This window comes from Tursiops truncatus, chromosome 8, assembly GCF_011762595.2.
Source record: "Tursiops truncatus isolate mTurTru1 chromosome 8, mTurTru1.mat.Y, whole genome shotgun sequence".
Classification (NCBI taxonomy): domain Eukaryota; kingdom Metazoa; phylum Chordata; class Mammalia; order Artiodactyla; family Delphinidae; genus Tursiops; species Tursiops truncatus.
Genome location: NC_047041.1, coordinates 91,874,966 through 91,899,911, shown reverse-complemented (window position 1 = coordinate 91,899,911; position 24,946 = coordinate 91,874,966). Strand labels below are relative to the sequence as shown.

At 40.0% G+C, this 24,946-nt stretch overlaps 1 protein-coding gene across 2 annotated transcripts in view; it reads right to left on the bottom strand.

The window, feature by feature from the left end:
- API5 (apoptosis inhibitor 5) overlaps positions 1 to 20,305 on the bottom strand; it is a 37,090-nt gene extending 16,785 nt beyond the window's left edge. For both annotated transcript variants that reach the window (XM_019948331.3, XM_019948332.3), the window contains exons 1-7: positions 20,096 to 20,305; positions 5,899 to 6,060; positions 4,712 to 4,805; positions 4,148 to 4,213; positions 3,484 to 3,635; positions 2,046 to 2,252; positions 1,007 to 1,111 (exon numbers count right to left, since the gene is read on the bottom strand). In XM_019948331.3, the coding sequence (XP_019803890.1) occupies positions 1,007 to 1,111; positions 2,046 to 2,252; positions 3,484 to 3,635; positions 4,148 to 4,213; positions 4,712 to 4,805; positions 5,899 to 6,060; positions 20,096 to 20,164 (855 nt within the window). In that variant the 5' untranslated portion in view covers positions 20,165 to 20,305. The remainder of the gene's footprint in view (positions 1 to 1,006; positions 1,112 to 2,045; positions 2,253 to 3,483; positions 3,636 to 4,147; positions 4,214 to 4,711; positions 4,806 to 5,898; positions 6,061 to 20,095) is intronic.
- Positions 20,306 to 24,946: the final 4,641 nt, after the last annotated feature.

Sequence of the window (24,946 nt, the reverse complement as noted above, 5' to 3'; positions counted from 1 at the left end):
GCTTTTACAGAATCATAACATTTGAACTGGAAAAAAAATTTAGAGATGCAGCCCTATTTTACTGTTGAGGAAACTGAAGGTCAGAGAGATTATGTGACTTGGCAAAGTCACAACGTATGTGAATGGCAGGGCAGACTCTAAAACCCAGATCTCATGACTCTCAATATATCTGTGAGAATTGGTAAGGAAAAGAATATACACTTTCTGCTACAGGTTAACAATGTATAAGAAAGAGACAATGAGAACTCTTAACAGCAAAGAATTATTTACTAACATTTAGGATGGGCCTCCTTTGCTATCAAACTTAGTCTCTGGATACTAACTCAAAGTATCAGTAATTGCCACTATTCTTTAGGTTCATCTCTGCTTTACTCAATTCTAGTCTGATAAGCCAAACCCAGGACATGTGAAGGAAACCACAGTGTAAGTACACAGTGAGACTCTTCTCTATCCTAAAGACCCATGAAGGAAATGGCACATACATTTCCATATTTCAATTCAATAATCATTACTAGGTGCTCTTCAGAATTCTACATTAGATTCTGAGGATTCAGAGAGGAATCAGGTTAAATTGGGGAGAAAAATGTGAGTATTTTATATGCTGCAAAAAAAATGTATATGTACATCACAGTTGAGATATAAAGGGGATAGAGAGTAGTCAATTCTATTGGAGAACGGATAAAGGACGTTTTGTGTTAATCAGTTAAATCTGGCTCTATCAGTCATAGAGATAGGAACTGTCATAATTGAACAACGTATTTAAAAGTATTAAGGCTACAAAGGCAGAGACTTAGACTATAATGAAAACTATAGGCGGTGCTTTCCTACTGTAGCAAACTCTCAATGAATCCATAAAGCATTCCTATGTAATTAATCCTGGGAGAGGTTACTAGCTAGCCACCACCAGGCCTTAAATCTCTTAGAAATCAGATCAAAGTTAGTGGTTACATTTATGTTGAAATACGGGAATGACTTTTCAGTGCTAAAAGCAGAAATTTTCTCTTACCTCCAACTGTATATCAAGACCCTCCACTGGGGTCGTCAAGGAACTGAGGTTAGGGAGAACTTGCTCACAGAAATAAGTCACAAACCTTGTGGAATGAACATTTTTCTGTAAAAATCCAAAGAACACTGAATTGTCAAAAAAAAATATAGATATACATACATTATATTCTCCCAAACAGTAGAATGTCAATAGACAAATGCTCAGTACCAAAGCACCAAGTACTGTGGCTAAAATACAACAGAGTGCATACCCCAAAGCACCCCAGGAGTAACCTCAATAGACAATATATACTTTGTTGCAAAGTAATCTGGAGCATTGGGACTTTTATACATCTTTCAACTCTTATTTGATTCTCAGGTCAAATTTCGGGGGAAACTTTAGTGCTGAATTTTAGACTGTACATTCTCCCTTTAGAAGGACAGCTCCTTTATTTATTTATTTAGAAAACATTTATTTATCTATTTGGCTGTGCCGGGTCTTAGTTGCGGCAGACGGGCTCCTTAGTTGCAGCTCACAGGCTCCTTGGTTGTGGTATGCACGTGGGATCTAGTTCCCTGACCAGGGATCGAACCCAGGTCCCCTGCGTTGGGAGTGCTGAGTCTTAACGACTGTACCACCAGGGAAGTACCAGGACAGCTCCTTTAAATTGTGTTTTTCAAACTGTGCTAGGCACATCTCAGAAGATTCATGGCCAGAGGAAGCACAAAGCCAGAGATAAAGAGCAAATACACCTACAACAACAATCCAAAAAATTTAAGGAAAAAAAAATTTAAATTACTAAACTAAGTGTTTTAAAAACTCAGTGAAACTATAAAGTATGATGCAAAATCTCAAGACTTTTAAAAAGTCCCTAAGCAAGACTATATAGAAATTTCTTGCTGCTTTGGGCTCTTCACCTAGGCCTCCATAAAATAAATAATAGCTCCATTGGGTTAATACTTTTATACAAAGGTTTGAGAAGAATGCTCAAGTGTGTATCTATAGAATTTTAAGCTAACAGAGTAATCAAAATACCAGGTATATAAAACAAAGAGCTCACAGAGAAGAGGGGTACCGCCTGCCGAGTGCACTGTAAAAGCCTGTCCACACAGTCAGGATCCGAGGGGTTGAAGGTTTGTTCCAGATCAGCCTGTTCAGCCACCAACTCTACCAGTTGTTGCCTTCCACTCACTGTCTGTAAGCTTTTTAACCCAGATAGTATCTTCATAAACAGGACAAATTCCTCACCAGTCACGTCTTCTAGGACCTGGAAAGAGACGATTCAGAACAGTTATTAGTATCTTTATCATTTGAATGGGAAAGAAACATCAATACTGAAACAGCACAGCATATTTGTTTTGCAAAGTCAGTTTGCTGCTAATGTTCCTGAAATACTGAAGAGAGGACAACTTCAGGCTTCAGTCAAGTTAGCTTCAGAATAAGCCACGCATTTTCAATGGTGCGCTACACTGTTTCCAATGGAACAAAATTTGGTTCTTGGAAAATTTTACTCTTCTTTTACATATAAAGCACAGATATACATACAGTACATAAACAGATATACAGTATATCTGTGGTATTAAAGTTTCATGGGATAGTGGCTAAGGGAAAAAATATCTAAAAAGGCTCTTCAGGGGGTGATAGCCAAAAAAAGATGGAGAAAATGTGGCAATAAACTGTTAAATCAGACTCAGTTCCCTATATTTAAAAGCAGCCTCATTCACATTAATATGGTAATTGTATACAAAACAGGAGACCATGCAAATTTTAAGCGCTCCATATCAGTAGGTCTAAGCCTTTCTGTTCACTGACCAAAGGAGCAAGCAATCATGACGTATCCCACCAGATAACTAGCTGGGACATAGGTGAAATATGCTGCTCCTTTCTCTCTCACTAAAGAAATCTTATCAATAAGCAAGTGAGCGGTGCTATTAGAGAAAATTTTGAATTTTCCTCAACACATAAAAATAAATTATTCCCAAACGTTGGCACTGTATGAATGAAAAGTTAATTGTGACGCACCTTTCAAATCTTAGCAACTGTAACTATGCCAGCGCTGGGAGCACAAATAAGCATGGTCTCTAGAGCTTATAGGGTCATGGGATAGGATGAAACAACAGGTCATTTCAAGGTGACTTCAGTTTCATTCTGAAATGATCCAGAATACTATGGGAGAATATCCTAAAATCAGGGAGGAAGGGCGGGAATTAGGTAAAAATTCCTGAAGGAAATGATTCCTTCCTGATGAATGCATAAATTTTAAGGATAACACCACAAAGGATTTAAATGTGATCAAACCCTTTAAATTAACACATTGATTCATCACTACAAGTGACCAAAGTGCAAAGCACAACATAAGAAAATCTTGAAGTTCTACGGTGGTTCTTATGGGATATATCACCTTATACACAAGCTACATACAGCACTGATGAATACGGCTAATTTCAAATATGTTCTTGCGCATTAGAGAAGTTCACTAAAAGATAACCGAAGCTTACCTTCTTGGATTCAGTTAGTATAAGTTCCTCTACTTCCTTTGTTAAGACTTCATCCGGTAAAGTCTTAAGTTTTGTAGAAAGGAATTTAATTGCTCTTTCTCTAACAATGTCCTCTCCTTGAAGAATTTGGCTGAACAAGCCACCTAAAGTCCCTGCAGAACAAAACAGTTGCATGTAGCAAGTCAATTCTATATAGGAATGAAATTTTTCAAGTTAATTTGAATTACAGTATTTCTTTTCAAGTGAATTAATAAACTTCCTGAATATCACTGATACTGGTTAAACTGTCTGAAATTTCTAAAGCCCCAACCATAAGAGTGACCATATGCTTTGTTCACGGATTCAGAATCAGCTTGAGCATGACTTTCCTTTTCTATCACTATTAATAATAAATAAACTCAGGTATTTTGGAAGAATTTCTTTAAAGTGGCAAAGGGAGTTTTTCCAACAGACTTCTAAGGGAAAAGTTTGATCTGTTTTTGCAATTATTTCTGCTGGTTTTTCGAGTCACAAACATCTTGAGCTAAGGTTTTTTTGGAGAGTACTTAGAATTTTTATGAAACAGACGTCTGGGTGAATCCCAGACTTTATCCTTAATGAGTACTACCAAACTCCCCAATTTTTTAGGACATCAAACACAATTCAGAACAAGAAGTGGCCTTACCTTTTGCATCCATCTTAAATATACTTAATAGGGCATTGTTCACTAAGTTAAATTCTGCAGAGTCATCTGGATAGAAAAAAAGTGGTACAATGTATGAAATAAATGAAAAATATCATCTGCTTCATTTTCAAACTTAAGACTCAACATAGTTTCTCACAGATTACATTGAGAGGAGACATATAACTAAGCATTTCTCTCAAGTACCAAGAAAATACATCTTTCTTGTAAGGGTAGAGAACCTGATCTAGTGTACCTGTAAAGTTCTTATGTTAAGATGGTACAATTGAGAAACTACACGAAATTAGGGGGCGGGGGGGGATGGTGGTGAATAAAAATTCCCCAAAGAATCCAGTCATTATACCTTTATAAACAGAATTCAAAACAAAACCAGAAATTAGATAATCACAAGTCAGTAAGCTTCAAACTACTGAATAAAAAAGAGAATTTAAATTTCTATCAGAGGTAGCACCTTCAGAAAAAAAAAAAAAAAAGCTAAGAAAAACAGAGTCATTATTTCAGAGAGAATTTATATTTAGATAAAAGAGTATTAATAAAATTCCTTACCTGTCTGCAAAAGTTGGGTTAATATATCTGCCACTCGGGGAAGATTTTCTCCAGTGGCAAATTGAGGCAGCTCTTTAATTGCTTGCCGTCGAATCTGAACATAATTTCAAACAAAAAATTAACCAAATACTATCATAAATAAAAACAACCTCAACCTTTAAAGAAAACAAAAACCACAGACAAACCATATAGGGGCATATGAGTCGCAAAAATATGAGATTTTTAGCAGTTTTAGAAATAATTTACTCCAATTTAATATTCAAAGCTTCACAGAATACTAAAACAAAATGTGGTGGAAAGGGACATTAAATACAATTATCTGGAGTAGGCAGATTTGAGATTATAAACAACAGTTTATATGCTGATTATACACAACTGTTGGGTTTTTACTACCTGTGGGTACGTAATACTGTATCCCTCAAGAATGGCTACAGTGTCAATGTCATATCTAATAACTATTTACTTTAGAACTTTCAGTACTACTTAATACTTAATACATTTGTGAATACATTCTGTGAACTTCATTCCAAATATGCGATCGTGGCTTATCTAGTTTAACATAAAAGTGCAAGGGAGTTAAATCTAACAAATTATGCATGAAATCATGATTCAATGATTTCATTTGAAAAGCCAGGGGCTAATAGTTGAAAATTCTTAGGAACCTGTATCAGCAGCCAGAAATGCTAATGGTTAATTCTGTTCCAAGCAAAAACTATTTCTTTTTAGTCTAGTAATCACATACAATTTTTTCACAGGTAAATTATTTTTCTGCTATGCAAAATATTTAGGGGTGTTAAAACTATATTTTATGCTGCAATACTATTATTATTTTAAATATCCAAGCAAGCATAAATTGACTACAGACTAACACTAGTCTGATTTCATATGCACAATGCGTAATAATCTAAGGAAAAGATGTGAGCCACAACCATTTTCAACAGTGGATAACAAATAAGCAAAACAAAGTATTATGTGATTCTACAGATTTTTCACAGTTGAAAGAACTAATATATTTTCTTACATGTAGGTTTAAGCCTTGGTATGTTGTCACACCAGGCCACACTGCAGTATTTTATTGTTCACTGATATGATTGGTACTTCAGTTATATTAGGTACACGCAGAAAATATCTGAAAATGGCAAAAGCAACGTCTGAAACTTGTTGAAAAGTGTCAAACGTAAACTTACTGATACGTCTTCATCCTCACAGAGGTCTAACTGTGCATTGATAGCAGAATCAGCCAATTCTGGAAAATGCTTAAAGAATTTTGGAATAAACTGAGCTGCTAATCTTTTTTCCTTGGTACCACCTTTGACACCATCCAATATCACTTGATAAGCATCTTTATGCTGAAAGAAAGAATGAAGTAGAAAAGAAACACAATTTTGAAGGATGGGAAGCTAAACAAACTTCTTTGAGTCTCCTTTAAATTAGTTAAATTTTACATAGGCTAAGAAATGGGCTTATTTTTGGAGTTTTACTGCTTAAATTTGACAGCTACCTTCCTACTATCTGCTCCCTGTCCCCCATGTTATTATTTGTGAGTTGGGAAAGGAGAAGAATGACTCTAGTATTAAGTGGAAAAAGCAAGTAAGTTTGTTATGTACCAACACTTCTTTATTCTATTGATTACTGACCCTAGCCTTGTGATTGTATCATGCTTTAAAAATTTGTAATGAATATAATAGAATTCTCAAAGAATTGTGTTACATTTACTTAAATATATTTATGTTTCCAATTACCACCTTGCAGAAGGTAGAGAGAATACACTCTTGAAATTAAGCAATACGAGGAAGGTTAGGAAGCTTTATTTTGCCTCACATTTTAGGATATAAAAACAGTAATTCATTCTATATGGCCAACCAATTTCGATGAAGATAGATGCTAATATCACATATTTAACTTTTCATTAAAATAATACATTCAAAGCTCATTTGTTTCCTTTAAAAAAAATTTCAGAAGTGCTGTCCCTCAGATACTCATAATGTGAAGAATCAACAAGTTCCCAATCCCCCCTACACACTTGCCTCCAAACCAGTCCTTTTATTAAATGGATCAAGCTGGCAAACAAAGTAATAAATATCACAGCTACACAATACTTTTAATTCCTGGAAAACCTTAAACATAATACAAATACCAAATATGTATTTACTCTGTATAAAGAAATTCTCTAAATGCTTTAGATAAGTGAGCTTGCTTTATGCCATCAAGAGCGGAAAACTAAAGAACAGAAAATGGATTAGAGAATTACCACAAATTTAGTTTTGTGATAATTCTTCTCATGGACAATATACTGTGTTAAGTGAAAAAATATATCGCATGATGAAAAGTTATTTAGGTTCAGTGGGATCTCAATTAAGGACATTATTATCATTATTTTTGGCCACCCTACACGGCATGCAAGATCTTAGTTCCCCAACCAGGGATCGAACCCGTGCCCCCTGCAGTGGAAGCTCAAAGCCTTGACCACTGGACCACCAGGGAAGTCCCAAGGACATTATTTAAAAAAAAAATCAGAAATAAAGTGCTCCATGTATCAAAAGGCTATGATCACAATTAGATCTTCTAAAGGTACACATTTTAATATAATCTGCATAATTACTAGATTACTTTAAAAGTTCATATATTGCCAACCTATCTAAAAAAACAAATTCTAAAAATTATTTCTAATAAACAAATTCCATCAAACCGATTAATGACAACTCCTTCTACTATCTTAAACATTAATACCACCCCCTAAATAACAGAAATTTCTGTGAATAAGGTTAGCTTCCTTATGAAATGCAGACACAAAATCAGTCTTCAGGAGTTACTACTTCAAAAGTGTATTATACACTTTTGGGCTTCCCTGGTGGCGCATTGGTTAAGAATCCACCTGCCAATGCAGGGGACATGGGTTCAAGCCCTGGGCCGGGAAGATCCCACATGCCTCGGAGCAACTAAGCCTGTGCGCCACAACTACTTAGTCTGCGCTCTAGAGCCCACAAGGCACAACTACTGAGCCCACAAGCCACAACTACTGAAGCCTGTGCGCGTAGAGCCCATGCTCTGCAACAAGAGAAGCCACGGCAATGAGAAGCCCACGCACCACAACGAAGAGTAGCCCCCACCTGCCGCAACTAGAGAAAGCCCACACGCAGCAATGAAGACACAACGCAGCCAAAAATAAATAAGTTTATATTTTAAAAAGTGTATTATACACTTTTTAGTGCAAAGGTTCAAAAAAATCATGGCTGACTTCTCTACCAATGTACACTCCTGTGGCTTGCTTCATAGCTTCTAGCAGACTTCATAAAACTGAAGTATTGAGCAGTCTGACATCCTTAGTTTTTGCAGAGTATCACAATCCAATTTTCTGTAACTCAAACTTCAGACTTTACTTATAAACCCCTTTGAATTGTCTAAAATTCACTGTCTAAAATTAAATGAAGGATCCCTGCTTAAAACAACCATCCCCCTACCAAGGGAAAAAAATGTGGAATAGAATAAAAAGGGATTATTAGTAACACTTACTGAAAGCCTACATGGAACTGTGGAATGCCTTCTGTACGTGCCTCACAATAATCCTGAATTAGGTGTTACTATGCTTGTTTTTCAGATGAGAAAACCAAGTCTTAGAGAAGTGAAATAATTTGTCCAGAACCACATATAGTTAGTTAAGTAGCAGATCCAGGACCTGAACGTGGTTCTGATAGCCTTTTAAGTCAAGATCTGTGCCTAATACCAAGCTTCTTTAATTGGAATCTTTCAAATTAGTGTCCTGAGATCTTAATTAACAAAGGAGGAGAGAAAGAAAAGCTTGCCAGATGGAGGATTGTCAAAGGTAAAATTTGAGTCCTAAATACAGTCTCCACACAAGCATATAAATTGAAATGTAGTATATTAAACAGCAAGACCTTTGGAAAGTTAAGACATTTTAACATAGTCATAATAGAAATCAAAGTTTTTATCATTAATAGGCATCAGTTCTATCAAATAATTTCACAGACATTACAATAGACTTCAACTAATTATCCTTTATGAAATGCAAAATAAAATTATATTCTTCCTTGCCAGCTTTTTGAATTATGTCCTTTAACTGTAGTACAGGGACAGGACTTTTTAACAGAAATCTCCTTAAAGTAATTACTATTTCTGCTTTTCAAAGTAGGAAACCAGATATAAGTGATATTTGCAGTGATCATAGTGATTTAGTAACAAGTAGGAATGTAACCATAATAAAATGTTTCAAATACTACACAGCACTGTGTATCTTTGCTTTCCCAACAGTTGTATTTATATTTTAGCTGGATAAATTAATGATCCTAATTAGAAGCTTTTTTTGTTGTTTTTCTTTTTTTGTGGTACGCGGGCCTCTCACTGTTGTGGCCTCTCCCATTGCGGAGCACAGGCTCCGGATGCACAGGCTCAGTGGCCATGGCTCACGGGCCCAGCCGCTCCGCACCATGTGGGATCTTCCCAGACCGGGGCACGAGCCCATGTCGCCTGCATCAGCAGGCGGACTCTCAACCACTGCGCCACCAGGGAAGCCCAAGAAACTTTAATTGTAAATACTTTTAATGGATTTCTAAAGCTGTGTATTTATGTGTGATTTTAATTTCTAATTAAAGGAGAAAACTCTAGAGCAATCTCTAAGATATTTTCAAGTAAAAAAGTCAGTTACAATTTGATCCACATTCAGCAGACACATTCTAAAAGAAAAACCTTGCAATTATGATTGTCAAATCACAACTGATATGCATAAGTGGTCACTGACGTGCCGGGTAAGCGACGTTTGGGTCCAGGATGCAGCCTTCATGAAATAAAGCAGAAGAAGAGGGGATGAGAAGAAAGAGAAGACAGGATGTAGTTTCAACAAATTTCTCAAGTATGACATAAAAAGAAAATGGGTAAGCTAAGCTATACTACTTCCTTCCTCAGACTCAATTAATAAACTTAGTTTGAATTTAATGTAAGTGTTAAACTGTTAACACTTCTACATTATTTTTGAGTGATTATGAACTTGGTTGGTCTGTGATTTTAGCTTAAGCATACCAAAAAAAAGTACCAAAAGAATGCTATTTCATGAAATATAAGTCAGTAAAGCTTACACTCTTCCACACTTAGGAGCCAATATACTCCTGTATAAGAGAACACAGGAGGAAGGAGGAGCTTCAAGATGGCAGAAGAGTAAGACGTGGAGATCACCTTCCCCCCCCCCCATAAATACATCAGAAATACATCTACATGTGGAACAACTCCTACAGAACACCTACTGAATGCTGGCAGAAGACCTCAGACCTTGAAAAGGCAAGAAACTCCCCACGTACCTGGGTAGGGCAAAAGAAAAAAGGAAAAACAGACCCAAAAGAATAGGGACGGGACCCGCACCAGTGGGAGGGAGCTGTGAAGGAGGAAAGGTTTCCACACACTAGGAGCCCCTTCGCGGTCGGAGACTGCGGGTGGCGGAGTGGGGGAGCTTCAGAGCCGCGGAGGAGAGCGCATCCACAGGGGTGTGGAGGGCAAAGTGGAGAGATTCCCGCACAGAGGATCGGTGCCGACCGGCACTCACCAGCCCGAGAGGCTTGTCTGCTCACCCGCCGGGGCGGGCGTGGCTGCGAGCTGAGGCTTGGGCTTCGGTCGGATGCAGGGAGAGGACTGGGGTTGGCGGCGTGATCACAGCCTGAAGGGGGCTAATGCACCACGGCTAGCTGGGAGGGAGTCCGGGGGAAAAGTCTGGAGCTGCCGAAGGGGCAAGAGAGTTCTTCTTGCCTCTTTGTTTCCTGGTGCGCGAGGTGAGGGGATTAAGAGCACAGCTGAACGGAGCTCCAGAGATGGGCGCGCGAGCCGCGTCTAACAGCGTGGACCCCACAGACGGGCATGAGACGCTAAGGCTGCTGCTGCTGCCACCAAGAAGCCTGTGTGCGAGCACAGGTCACTATCCACACCCCTCTTCCGGGAGCCTGTGCAGCCCACCACTGCCAGGGGTCCCGTGATCCAGGGACAACTTCCCTGGGAGAACACATGGCGAACCTAAGACTGATGGAACACACTGGCCTCTGCCGCCGCAGGCTCATCCCGAACTCTGTACCCCTCCCTCCTCCCAGCCCGAGTGAGCCCGAGCCCCCGAATCAGCTGGTCCTTTAACCCCATCCTGTCTGGGCGAGAACAGACGCCCTCAGGTGACCTACACGCAGAGGCAGGGGCAAATTCAAAGCTGAACCCCAGGAGCTGTGAAAACAAAGAAGAGAAAGGGAAATGTCTCCCAGCAGCCTCAGGAGCAGCGGATTAAATTTCCACAGTCAACTTGATGTACCCTGCATCTGTGGAATACCTGAATAGACAACGAATCATCCCAAATTGAGGAAGTGGACTTTGGAAGCAACAATATATATATTTTTTTCCCTTTTTCTTTTTTTGTGACTGTGTATGTGTATGCTTCTGTGTGTGATTTTGTCTGTATAGCTTTGCTTTTACCATTTATCCTAGGGTTCTGTCTGTCCATTTTTTGTGCTTTTTTTTAGTATACTTTTTAGTGCTTATCATTGCTGAATTTGTTTTTTGGCTTGGTTGCTCTCTTCTTTCTTTCTTTTTTTTTAAATTACTTAAAAAATCTTTTTTAATAATTATTTTATATTTTAATTATTTTATTTTATCTTATCTTCTTCTTTCTTTTTTCTCCCTTTTATTCTGAGCCGTGTGGATGACAGGCTCTTGGTGCTCCAGCCAGGTGTTAGGGCTGTGCCTCTGAGGTGGGACAGCCAAGTTTAGGACATTGGTCCACAAGAGACCCCCCAGCTCCACGTAATATCAAATGGCGAAAATCTCCCAGAGATCTCCATCTCAATGCCAAGACCCAGCTCCACTCAACGACCAGAAAGCTCCAGTGCTGGACATGCTATGCCAAACAACTAGCAAGACAGGAACACAACCCCATCCATTAGCAGAGAGGCTGCCTAAAATAATAAGGCCACAGACAACCCAAAACACACACCAGACATGGACCAGCCCACCAGAAAAACAAGATCCAGCCTCATGCACCAGAACACAGGCACGAATCCCCTCCACCAGAAAGCACACACAACCCACTGAACCAACCTTAGCCACTGGGGGCAGACACCAAAAACAACGGGAACTATGAACCTGCAGTCTGTGCAAAGGAGACCCCCAAACACAGAAAGTTAAGCAAAATGAGAAGAGAGGAAACACACAGCAGATGAAGGAGCAAGGAAAGAACCCACCAGAACAAACAAATGAAGAGGAAATAGTATGCCTGGAAAAGGATTCAGAATAATGATAGTAAAGGTGATCCAAAACCTTGGAAATAGAATGGGGAAAATACAAGAAGTGTTTAACAGGGAACTAGAAGAACTAAAGAGCAAACAAACAGTGATGAACAACACAATAAATGAAATTAAAAATGCTCTCGAAGGGATCAATAGCAGAATAACTGAGGCAGAAGAACGGATAAGTGACTGGAAGATAAAATACTGGAAATAACGACTGCAGAGCAGAATAAAGAAAAAAAAATGAAAAGAATTGAGGACAGTCTCAGAGAACTCTGGGAGAACATTAAACGCACCAACATTCGAATTATAGGGGTCCCAGAAGAAGAAGACATGAGCAAAGAAACTGAGAAAATATTTGAAGAGATTATAGTTGAAAACTTCCCTAATATAGGAAAGGAAATAGTTAAGGAGTCCAGGAAGCAGAGGAAGCACAGAAAGTCCCATACAGGATAAATCCAAGGAGAAGTCCAGGAAGCACAGAAAGTCCCATACAGGATAAATCCAAGGAGAAACACGCCAAGACACATACTAATCAAACTATCAAAAATTAAATACAAAGAAAAAATATTAAAAGCAGCAAGGGAAAAACAACAAATAACATACAAGGGAATCCCCATAAGGTTAACAGCTGATCTTTCAGCATAAACTCTCCAAGCCAAAAGGAAGTGGCAGGACATATTTAAAGTGATGAAGGGGAAAAACCTACAACCAAGATTACTCTACCCAGCAAGGATCTCATTCAGATTTGACAGAGAAATTAAAACTTCTACAGACAACCAAAAGCTAAGAGAATTCAGCACCACCAAACCAGCTCTACAACAAATGCTAAAGGAATTTCTATAGGCAAGAAACACAAGAGAAGGAAAAGACTTACAATAACAAACCCAAAACAATTAAGAATATGGTAATAGGAACATACATATTGATAATTACCTTAAATGTAAATGGATTAAACGCTCCAACCAAAAGATACAGACTGCCTGAATGGATACAAAAACAAGACCTGTCTATATGCTGTCTACAAGAGACCCACTTCAGACCTAGGGACACACACTGACTGAAAATGAGGGGATGGAAAAAGATATTCCATGCAAATGGAAATCAAAAGAAAGCTGGAGTAGCAATTCTCATATCAGACAAAATAGACTTTAAAACAAAGACTATTACAAGAGACAAAGAAGGACACTATATAATGATCAAAGGATCAATCCAAGAAGAAGATATAACAGTTGTAAATATTTATGCACCCAACACAGGAGCATCTCAATACATAAGGCAAATACTAACAGCCATAAAAGGGGAAATCGACAGTAACACAACAATAGTAGGGGACTTTTACACCCCACTTTCAACAATGGACAGACCCAAAATGAAAATAAATAAGGAAACACAAGCTTCAAATGATGCATTAAACAAGATGGACTTAATTGATACTTATAGGACATTCTATCCAAAAGGAACAGAATACACTTTCTTCTCAAGTGCTCATGGAACATTCTCCAGGATAGATCATATCTTGGGTCACAAATCAAGCCTTGGTAAATTTAAGAAAATTGAAATCGTATCAAGTATCTTTTCCGACCACAACGCTATGAGACTAGATACAAATTACAGGAAAAAACCTGTAAAAAAATACAAACACATGGAGGCTAAACAATACACTAGTTAATAACCAAGAGACCACTGAAGAAATCAAAGAGGAAATAAAAAATACCTAGAAACAAATGACAATGAAAACACAACGACCCAAAATCCATGGGATGCAGCAAAAGCAGTTCTAGAAGGGAAGTTTAGAGCAATACAATCCTACCTCAAGAAACAACAAACATCTCAAATAAACAACTTAACCTTACACCTAAAGCAAGTAAAGAAAGAACAAAAAAGCCCCGAAGTTACCAGAAGAAAAGAAATCATAAAGATCAGATCAGAAATAAATGAAAAAGAAATGAAGGAAACGATAGCAAACATCAATAAAACTAAAAGCTGGTTCTTTGAGAAGATAAACAAAATTGATAAACCGTTAGCCAGACTCATCAAGAAAAAAAGGGAGAAGACTCAAATCAACAGAATTACAAATGAAAAAGGAGAAGTAACAACTGACACTGCAGAAATACAAAGGATCATGAGAGATTAATACAAGCAACTATATGCCAACAAAATGGACAACATGGATGAAATGGACAAATTCTTAGAAATGCACAACCTTCCGAGACTGAACCAGGAAGAAATAGAAAATATGAACAGACCAATCACAAGCACTAAAATTGAAACTGTGATTAAAAATCTTCCAACAAACAAAAGCCCAGGACCAGATAGCTTCACAGGCAAATTCTATCAAACATTTAGGGAAGAGCTAACACCTGTCCTTCTCAAACACTTCCAAAATATAGCAGAGGGAGGAACACTCCCAAACTCACTCTACGAGGCCAATGTCACCCTGATACCAAAACCAGACAAAGGTGACATGAAGAAAGCAAACTACAGACCAATATCATGGATGAACATAGATGCAAAAATCATCAACAAAATACTGGCAAACAGAATCCAACAGCACATTAAAAGGTTCATACACCATGCTCAAGTGGGGTTTATCCCAGGAATGCAAGGATTCTTCAATATATGCAAATCAATCAATGTGATACAGCATATTAAAAAATTGAAGGAGAAAAATCATATGATCATCTCAATAGATGCAGAGAAAGCTTTCAACAAAATTCAACACCCATTTATGATAAAAACCCTCAAGAAAGTAGGCATAGAGGGAACTTACCTCAACATAATAAAGGCCATATATGACAAACCCACAGCCAACATCGTCCTCAATGGTGAAAAACTGAAATCATCTCCACTAAGATCAGGAACAAGACAAGGTTGCCCACTCTCACCACTATTATTCAACATAGTTTTGGAAGTTTTAGCCACAGAAGTCAGAGAAGAAAAAGAAATAAAACGAATCCAAATCGGAAAAGAAGTAGTAAAGCTGTCACTGTTTGCAGATGACATGATACTATACATTACAGAATCCTAAAGATGCTACCAGAAAACTACTAGATCTAATCAATGAATTTCATAAAGTAGCAGAATACAAAATTAATGCACAGAAATCTCTTGCATTCCTATACACTAATGATGAAAAAATCTGAAAGTGAAATTAAGAAAACACTCCCATTTACCACTGCAAGAAAAAGAATAAAATATCTAGAATAAACCTACTTAAGGAGACAAAAGACCTGTATGCAAAAAAAAAAAATTATAAGACACTGATGAAAGAAATTTAAGATGATACAAACAGATGGAGAGATATACCATGTTCTTGGATTGGAAGAATCAACATTGTGAAAATGACTCTACTACCCAAAGCAATCTACAGATTCAGTGCAATCCGTATCAAACTACCACTGGCATTTTTCACAGAACTAGAACAAAAAATCTCAGAATTTGTATGGAAACACAAAGACCCCGAATAGCCAAATCAATCTTGAGAAAGAAAAACGGAGCTGGAGGAATCAGGCTCCCTGACTTCAGACTATACTACAAAGCTACAGTAATCAAGACAGTATGGTACTGGCACAAAAACAGAAATACAGATCAACGGAACAGGATAGAAAGCCCAGAGATAAACCCACGCACATATGCTCACCTTATCTTTGATAAGGGAGGCAAGAATATCCAGTGGAGAAAAGACAGCCTCTTCAATAAGTGGTGCTGGGAAAACTGGACAGCTACGTGTAAAAATATGAAATTAGAACACTTCCTAACACCATACTCAAAAATAAACTCAAAATGGATTAAATACCTAAATGTAAGGTCAGACACTATCAAACTCTTAGAGGGGGGCTTCCCTGGTGGCACAGTGGTTGAGAATCTGCCTGCCAATGCAGGGGACACGGGTTCGAGCCCTGGTCTGGGAAGATCCCACATGCCACGGAGCAACTAGCCCCGTGAGCCACAATTACTGAGCCTGTGCGTCTGGAGCCTGTGCTCCGCAACAAGAGAGGCCGCGATAGTGAGAGGCCTGCGCACCGCGATGAAGAGTGGCCCCCACTTGCCGCAGCTAGAGAAAGCCCTCACACAGAAACAGAGAGCCAACACAGCCATAAATAAATAAATAAATAAATAAAATTTAAAAAAAACTCTTAGAGGAAAACATACGCAGAACACTCTATGACATAAATCGCAGCAAGATCTCTTTGACCCACCTCCTAGAGAAATGGAAATAAAAACAAAAATAAACAAATGGGACCTAATGAAACTTAAAAGCTTTTGCACAGCAAAGGAAAACATAAACAAGACGAAAAGACAACCCTCAGAATGGGAGAAAATATTTGCAAATGAAGCAACTGACAAAGGATTAATCTCCAAAATATACAAGCAGGTCATGCAGCTCAACATCAAAAAAACAAACAACCCCATCCAAAAATGGGCAGAAGACCTAAATAGACATTTCTCCAAAGAAGATATACAGATTGCCAAGGAACACATGAAAGAATGCTCAACATCATTAATCATTAGAGAAATGCAAATCAAAACTACAATGAGATATCATGTCACACCAGTCAGAATGGCCATCATCAAAAAATCTACGAACAATAAATTCTGGAGAGGGTGTGGAGAAAAGGGAACACTCTTGCACTGTTGGTGGGAATGTAAATTGATACAGCCACTATGGAGAACAGTATGGAGGTTCCTTAAAAAACTACAAACAGAACTACCATACGACCCAGCAATCCCACTACTGGGCATATACCCTGAGAAAATTGATACAGCCACTATGGAGAACAGTACGGAGGTTCCTTAAAAAACTACAAATAGAACTACCATATGACCCAGCAATCCCACTACTGGGCATATACCCTGAGAAAACCATAATTCAAAAAGAGTCATGTACCAAAATGTTCATTGCAGTTCTATTTACAATAGCCAGCACATGGAAACAACCTAAGTGTCTATCATCGGATGAATGGATGAAGAAGATGTGGCACATATATACAATGGAATATTACTCAGCCATAAAAAGAAATGAAATTGAGTTATTTGTAGTGAGGTGGATGGACCTAGAGTCTGTCATACAGAGTGAAGTAAGTCAGAAAGAGAAAAACAAATACCGTATGCTAACACATATATATGGGATCTAAAAAAAAGAAAAAGGTCATGAAGAACTTAGGGGCAAGACGTGAATAAAGACACAGACGTAGTAGAGAATGGACTTGAGGACACAGGGAGGGGGAAGGGTAAGCTGGGACAAAGTGAGAGAGTGGTAGTGTATATATGGACATATATACATTACCAAACGTAAAATAGATAGCTAGTGGGAAGCAGTCGCATAGCACAGGGAGATCAGCTCGGTGCTTTGTAACTGCCTGGAGGGGTGGGATAGGGAAGGTAAGAGGGAGGGAGACGCAAGAGGAAAGAGATATGGGAACATATGTATATGTATAACTGATTCACTCTGTTATAAAGCAGAAACTAACACACCATTTTAAAGCAATTATACTCCAATAAAAATGTAAAAAAAATGTTCTTCAATAGGCTATATAAAAAAGCAAGCAGATATTCCTAATTAAAAAAATAAAATAAAATAAAATAAAAGGAGTACTGACAGTAGCAGAGAGGGCACTCCCTTCAGTGGTGGCTCTGTGAGCAGCATCTGTGGTACTCATCTCTTTTAAAAAGGGCGAAAATCAAAATAAAGTTAGAAGTAAGTTCTAGACTAAGAAACTCAAATATGGTTTCAGAAGTGTCCAGATAGGTACCCGCCAGGAAATTTAAAGTCTTGACTGTAAATCTTAACAAGGTGACATGAAAATCTGGCTGTGCTACACTATGAATGTAAATATTTTTTTCTCTCCTTAAAAAAACGTGAATGGTGTCCCTTCCGTTAAGTTGGCTCTTGCTTTTGTTAATTAAATTCACATGCAGTATCTTGAAGCTTAATACACCTTTTGGGGTGAGCAGTTTTAGGAATTTTCTCTAAAAGGAAAGAAGTATTACACAATAGAGCAGAATTAGTTGGCATTACGGTTTAGTCTAGCTTCAGTTCTCCCAGAATTCACTGTTTGAGACTGAGCAAATCACAACCTTTCATCACCCGAAGATTTTTTTTCCTTATTTAGTTGCTTGACAATTGTCATTACAGTGTCATGAAGGTACTGATCTCCCATCACCTAAGGGAACCGTGCTAAAATTTTATTGCCCAGCACAGTCTGGTACATGGTAGGCACTCAAGAAAACATACTGAATAAATGAAATTGTGGGTCCTCATGAAAGTCTGCATAAAAGGGTCCCTCCTGTTTTTCACAAAATTCTGTCTCCTAAGCACTCTTCCTAAATTAAAAGCGGATTTTTGCCTTGAGAAACACTACTGACCTCTTGAGAGAGAACTCTGAATCTAAACTGGTATTTATAATTAAAGACAATATAAGAGGGAAATGAGAGCAACTCTCCATTATTCATAGAATATAAAAACTCCCATTTGGCTTCTATTTGCTCTAACATACTGTAAGTAGGTGGCTGTCAACCTTTATCCTACTCCAGCAAAAAATGAGGGTGGGGTTATGGGACAGCACTCTGCATACAGTTTCAAAGTTTCCCTAAAAGATTCCTGAATCACCTCTTTGGGAGAGCACCATATACAAACTGACTTGAGAATCACTGTTGTACCTTTTATTCCATCCATCCATCTGCTGATGTGCAACGAAGTCAATTTCAGGGAGAACAATTGGCTACAATCTCCCCCAACTCAGTCATAATGAATGAAACTATCTTCACTACTAGTTCTCTATAGGAACAAGGACAACAAACTCAAACTGAGTGACCATAAGTTTTTCCCACCTTGCCTTAATCGGCAGAAAATGTCTCCTTCACAGCCAACTTAACACACACACCCTACATACATCTACAACAGACTGACTGTCAGTATATATTTCTCATTGATGATGTCAAAATTTCCTACTGAAATGAAAACGTGCAGGGAAGGAAAACCAACTGATATCTGAAAATGGTATATTCACAATTCTAGATTAAGCTAAAATAAGGTCCCAACATCAAATTTTTTTTTGTTCGGCTCAGAAAGGTTCTTCCTGAATGTCTGGAAAAGGGGATGGGAGAGGTAAAGCCACAGCTTTGCTCATGTTATCATACTCTAGGATCTGCCACTCACTACTCCAAGAGATGGGTAAGCAGAAGAATCACATGACGTTCTAGGCACTAAAAAGATACAGCATGGGATTTCCAACAACAATGGTCAAGATTACCGCGGGGAGAGCCTAGTTCTTTTCCCAAGAAAACACACAACCACTTGTCAATTCCTCAACTTCAAAGGACTCCAGTACTTGAAAATTCACACAGAAGCAATGGCTCGTACAGCCAATTCAACACTTGCCAGACAACTCTATTTAAAACTGCACTCTCCCCCAACCCCCCCTACGGCCCTGTTATATTTTCTTCACGACACTCTTCATTGGGGGAAGGGGGGGGGGAAGCATCTCTCTTTCTTATTTATCACTAGTCTCCCTCACTAAAGGTGCTTTCTGGGAGCGCATGTGTTTTTCTGTCTCGTACCTCCAGCGCCCGGCGCAGAGCCTGGTCCATGACAGGCGCTCAAAAAATGTACTGAATAATGAAATCATAAGCCCTCGTTAAAGTCTGGACGAAAGGGCCTTTCTGTATTTCACAAACTTCTGTCTCCCAAATTCTCTTCGTAAATTAATTGCAGATTTTTGCCTCGAGAAAGACATTTTTGACCTCTCGAGGACTCTCAATCTAATCTTCCAAGGGACTGAGCGCCACCGAAAAGGAGAAAAACTTCAGTGGAATCTGGAGGACAAGGCTTGGAAAGAGACTGAACGGGGCGGGGACGGGGGGGCTGAAGAGGCTGAGTTGGGAAACGCCACGGTGAGAAAAGGCTAATCAAGGGAGGCAGAGGAGCCTGGAACCCGGGGACCGCGCTCTCCCTGGTGAAGCCCGAGTCTGCACTCCCGGCGAGGGGCCCACCCCGACGATACAGCCGGGGCGGCTGGGAGCCCGCGGGAGGGCGAAGCAGTAGCCCCCGCCGGCCCGGGGAGCGCTTTCGAAAGGCCGCAGAGCGCTGGGCCCCGCAGGCCGCTAGGGAACTCACTTGGCCCACTTGCTCCGTGGCATCGGCTAAGATGCCATAGTTGCGGTAAAGCTCCTCTACGGTCGGCATGGTGAACGACAAGCCCAGGGCCTGTTACTGCTGTCTTCGTCGTCGCTGGTGCCACCGCCGCCTCTGAAGTTCTCCTAGCCTGCGACCCGCACTATTACGGATCCAGCTGCCGCCAGTGCCGCCGCCAGTCACCTCGCACGGGACAGCTCCTCCCCCAACGTCCACGTAAAGACGTGCGCGTCGGGAGCGGCCTTCTTTGACTGCCAATGCGCCACCTGCTGTTTTATTGCCCTCTAGCGGTGGGAGGTGCAAAAAGCGGCAAGGACGATTGAACTAGCTCATGCCTTTTTTTTTTTTTTTGGAAGGACTGTGCCTGGCTAGGAGATCTTGGTGCGGGTTGGAGGAAAATACAAAGCTAATTGCGTTTCTGCCCTTAAAAGACCTCACGTTGGCCAGAAAAGTGATTTTACGGGGAGAAAAACAGAATGAGGAGTGAGAGTGCAAGCTGTATGGGAAGTCATAAACTCTATTTACAACTGACTCAGGGAAGGTAACACAAATCTGTGGCAATTGGTTCAGTGTTGCTTTTATTATTTTTTATTTTGGGTTTTGTGGTTTTTTTTGAGCAAAAATCACTCAGTTGTCATTAAACAAACAAACAAACAAAACTCAACGTCCAAACAAAACAGAAAAACCCAAAAAACAAAAAAAAACTTCTGTCCACCAGGCTAAACAGGTCTAGGAGTGAAATTTGCCCTACTGGAAAAGTTTATCTTTGCTGGCTGCCGAAGTAGAGTTTGGGCCACCTGATTGTGTCTAATAACCAAGAGGGTAATAAATAACTGAAACCATATATACTTACTGATAAGAGTCTGCAAGATACAAGTTTAGATGAAAAAAATGGAAGTTGCAAAACAGGTATAAAAAGATTACATTTTTATTATAAAAAAACCCCAAAGCGTACAAAACAAAGTTATGTGCATGTGTGTTCATATTGAAATGTCAAGATTGAAACATCAGCTGTAATAGATGGTAAATTTCAAAGCCAGATTCACTCGTGCAGAATATATGCAGGCAATGGTTACAAACCAGTTCCTTGCGTCTTATACTTCTCGTTTAGATTAAGGGTATTAAAAAAATTAGGTAGTAGAAGGAGAGGGATTGGTGAGGGTGTTTTTGGAGAGAGATCTTGTGCTTGTGAGCAGCTTGGGGCAACTGTGGCCTCGTTCCCTCAAGCCTGGGACCATACTGAGGAGCCTGAAATGTAATCCCTGTAGTTGGAAGACACGAAGGGCTGGTGCCTGACGTATGCCTGAAAAAGCTTGAGTTACCTGTGGCAGCAGAGTGGAGGTGGCCATGTTGGGATCAACCTGCCATCCCAGATTTTTCCTGGAAACAAGGGGGTCAGAGGGATTCCCTTGTACCAGAGATAGGCTTGTAAAAGAGAGAGAGAGGGAGAGATTCTGGATCCATTCCAAGTCCTGCTTCAGGGGGCATCTGTCTGAGCATGAGAAATCCCCCACGACAAGAATCAGTGGCAACAGAAACTGTGTGACGTTTGAGGGCAGCACATGAGCACCTCATGGGGGTCACAGTTGGGGGTCACCTCTGAAGGTCCCACAGAGTGGCCTATGGAAAAGACCTAGTCTCTACCAACCTGAGAAGGCATGTAGTACTGCACATGTACTAACGTATCCTCTCTTCTCACATCCCCCTCTCAAAGCATATGCCCAGGAGGGCTTAGAAACTGCTTACCAGGTGGGGTGGGGAATAGAGAGCAGAAAGGCAGGATGGGAAGCAGGTCCCAGATGGAGCAGAGAAGATATGATTGTAACTCAAGTTTAGAGTTTGGGTTCACCTGTGAGAATGGACATTTTAATTTCTGAATTGAGGACTATTTTTTAACTAAGAGCAAGCAGAAAAGTTATGGATCTGCCAGAATTTCTCTCTAGGATCCGAATGAGATTCCTTTACTTCAATAAATTTTAAAGAGATAGTGAAAGACAAATAACAAAGGCAAAGACAAATAACAAAGGTGTATTTGGATCACATCCGCTAAGTTAGGTATTCAATGAAGTGTTAGGTGTATGTGTAAAAATGGGGAAGTGGGGCTTCCCTGGTGGTGAAGTGGTTGAGAATCTGCCTGCTAATGCAGGGGACACGGGTTCGAGCCCTGGTCTGGGAGGATCCCACATGCCGCGGAGCGACTGGGCCCATGAGCCACAGCTACTGAGCCTACGCGTCTGGAGCCTGTGCTCTGCAACAAGAGAGGCCGCGATAGTGAGAGGCCCGCGCACCGCGATGAAGAGTGGCCCCCGCTTGCCACAACTAGAGAAAGCCCTCGCACAGAAACGAAGACCCAACACAGCCATAAATAAATAAATTAATTAATTTAAAAAAAATGGGGAAGTGATCTGGGGCAGGAAGTGAGGCTCTAGATTTCTTAACTAACTAGGGAGTTTGTAAGACTGAAAGAAATAATTGAGAATGCCTCCCTAAACTAAAGAAAGTCTGTTTCATCTGAAGTATAGCACCTCCTGCAAAAAGCTTTGTATGCACTCTATCCAGTGCAAAAATGTTTCATAAATACAGTCCACCCTTAATCATCAGGACGTTTACGAGTTTGTGAATAACAGCGATAAAGGTGCAGTGGAGGCTGAAGCTGGTCCCACCTTCCCAGCTTGGATTGATTGCCAACCCTTTGGGGTTTCCGTGGGTGGAGAGCCCAGGAGGGAGGGAGGGAGGGAGAGAGCAGCTGAGATGACGTAGCAGTCACGGCTGACGATAATGGTAATGACAGCCACAAAAGTGATAGCTAACATATTGAGCACTTTCTCTCTGCTTTTCCTTGTGGGATCTCCCTCTCTCCCTTCTGGCTTGTGAAGAAAAGGTTTAATTCTGTGTCACATCAGAGAGGTCAGGAGGTTACATACATTTCCCAGAGTTGCTCAGCCAGATTGGTAACAGAAGTGAGATTTGAACCCAGACCCATCTGACTTCAAAACCTGAGCTCTTGGACTCTACAGTTTTATATATCTTTCCCACCATCCTCCACTGCAGCAACCAACGTGAAGAAAAGTCTTCCCTCCATTAGCTTTCCCTTCACGGACAATGAACAGATTCTGTGCTTCTTTATTCCCTCCATGTTCCCCATTCATTAATCAAAACAGGTAGAAATGACTACTGTGTGCAAAGTGATACAGTTGATATTGGCTTAATTTTGTCCAGAGAAGGAGAAGCAGTGGAAGAGAATGACCCCAGAATTCATTCACAACCTCAAAGGCAAAGAGACGTTTAAAAAAAGTACCAATGGTTTTTATGTCTATTTTTTATTACAAATGTAATAGATGTTCACTGAAGAAAATGGGAACTGCAAAGAAAAGCACAAAGAAGGAAATAAAATTCTCCTACTAGCCTGCCCTGAGAGACAAACTCTGTTAACATTTTGGTATGTTTGCTGAAAAAGAATTTTTTTTCTTATTTATAGGTAAACATACAAATTCTAGTTTATATAAAACACTGGATTTTTTGCTATGTGAAAAGAAAAAAAATAATCATCCTAATTTTTTTAATGTCATTTAATCAGGTCGTTTGTGACTGGCGGCTGAAAGCGTTCTGATTTCCCACCTAACAGATCCAACCACTGTTACCTCAGTTCATGCTCCTCAACATGTTGGTTCATTCATGGCTGCACTAGGCACTGGGGGTGGGGGGGATATAAAACAGTAAACACGGCAAGCGCTGCTCCTGTGGTCCTGGAGCTGACGATCACATAAACCGAGGAAAACAATACAAAAATTAAAAGTATTAGCAACTTGCCATGGATTGTGATAGGTGCTGTGACCTAGCATGACAGAGGTGGATAACAGTGCCTGGGGAGAGTCTCTGTGAAGACAAAATATTTGTGTTAGGACCTGAAGGAGAGGGAACCGGTCATTGGAAGAGGGGTCCACAAGGGGGAGCTGTTTGCATGGCCAACTTAACTCCTCGATGCCTCAGTTCATTCATCTGCAAGATGAAAATAAGAGTACAGAATTTAAGGTAATATTATGAGGATTTAACGCGCTCATTGTGTAAAGTGCTACATGGTGGTTACTTTGGAAGTGTCAGCTGCTGTTGCAGTGGGGCTGAGGCTGGGGCTGGTGAGGCCTACAAATTCCCATGGGCTTGCAGTTCTCCTTTATGGCGCTCTCTGCCCGCCCCCGATCCTTGCCTGCGGTGGCACGAGCTGTCTCTACTCCTCCCAGTGTCAACCCGTGTCTTGCAATTCAGCCTCTTAAGACCCAGCTTCCACCGAAACAAACAAAATTTTTGAAAAGCCACAAAAACCACAGCAAACAAGTGAACAAGAAACAAAAGCATATTCATAAATGATCAAAACAATTCCGTTCTCTCTAAGCATTCCTAAACGTTTGAAGTCCACTTTACTGAAGACTTGTAGAGGTCGCAGGAGGAGGAGTCACATTAGCATATGCACATCCCCAGCATCCTGTGGGTTCCCCCTTCCCTTTCTTTTCTGTATATCTCTCTCTGGAGTTTCTTTCCCCATCGGACACATAGATGTTTAGCTTATCTTTTGTTGCTTGAGCGTGTCAGAAAGGCTCCTTCTTTGCACTGAGAGCATGTCAGGGTACTTTACCCAAACAGATGCGGTGCTGTTTCTAAGAAATCTGGTTTTGTTAGGCTGGGTTTTGTTATGCTGCAGTAACAAACATCTCCATAATCTCAGTGGATAAAACAAGAAAGCTTGATTTCTTGCCCATACTAAGTTTTTTGTAGGTTTGGGTGAATTTTTAGGGCAGCCATCCTGCATGTGATGCCTCAGGTTGCACTTTTTATCTA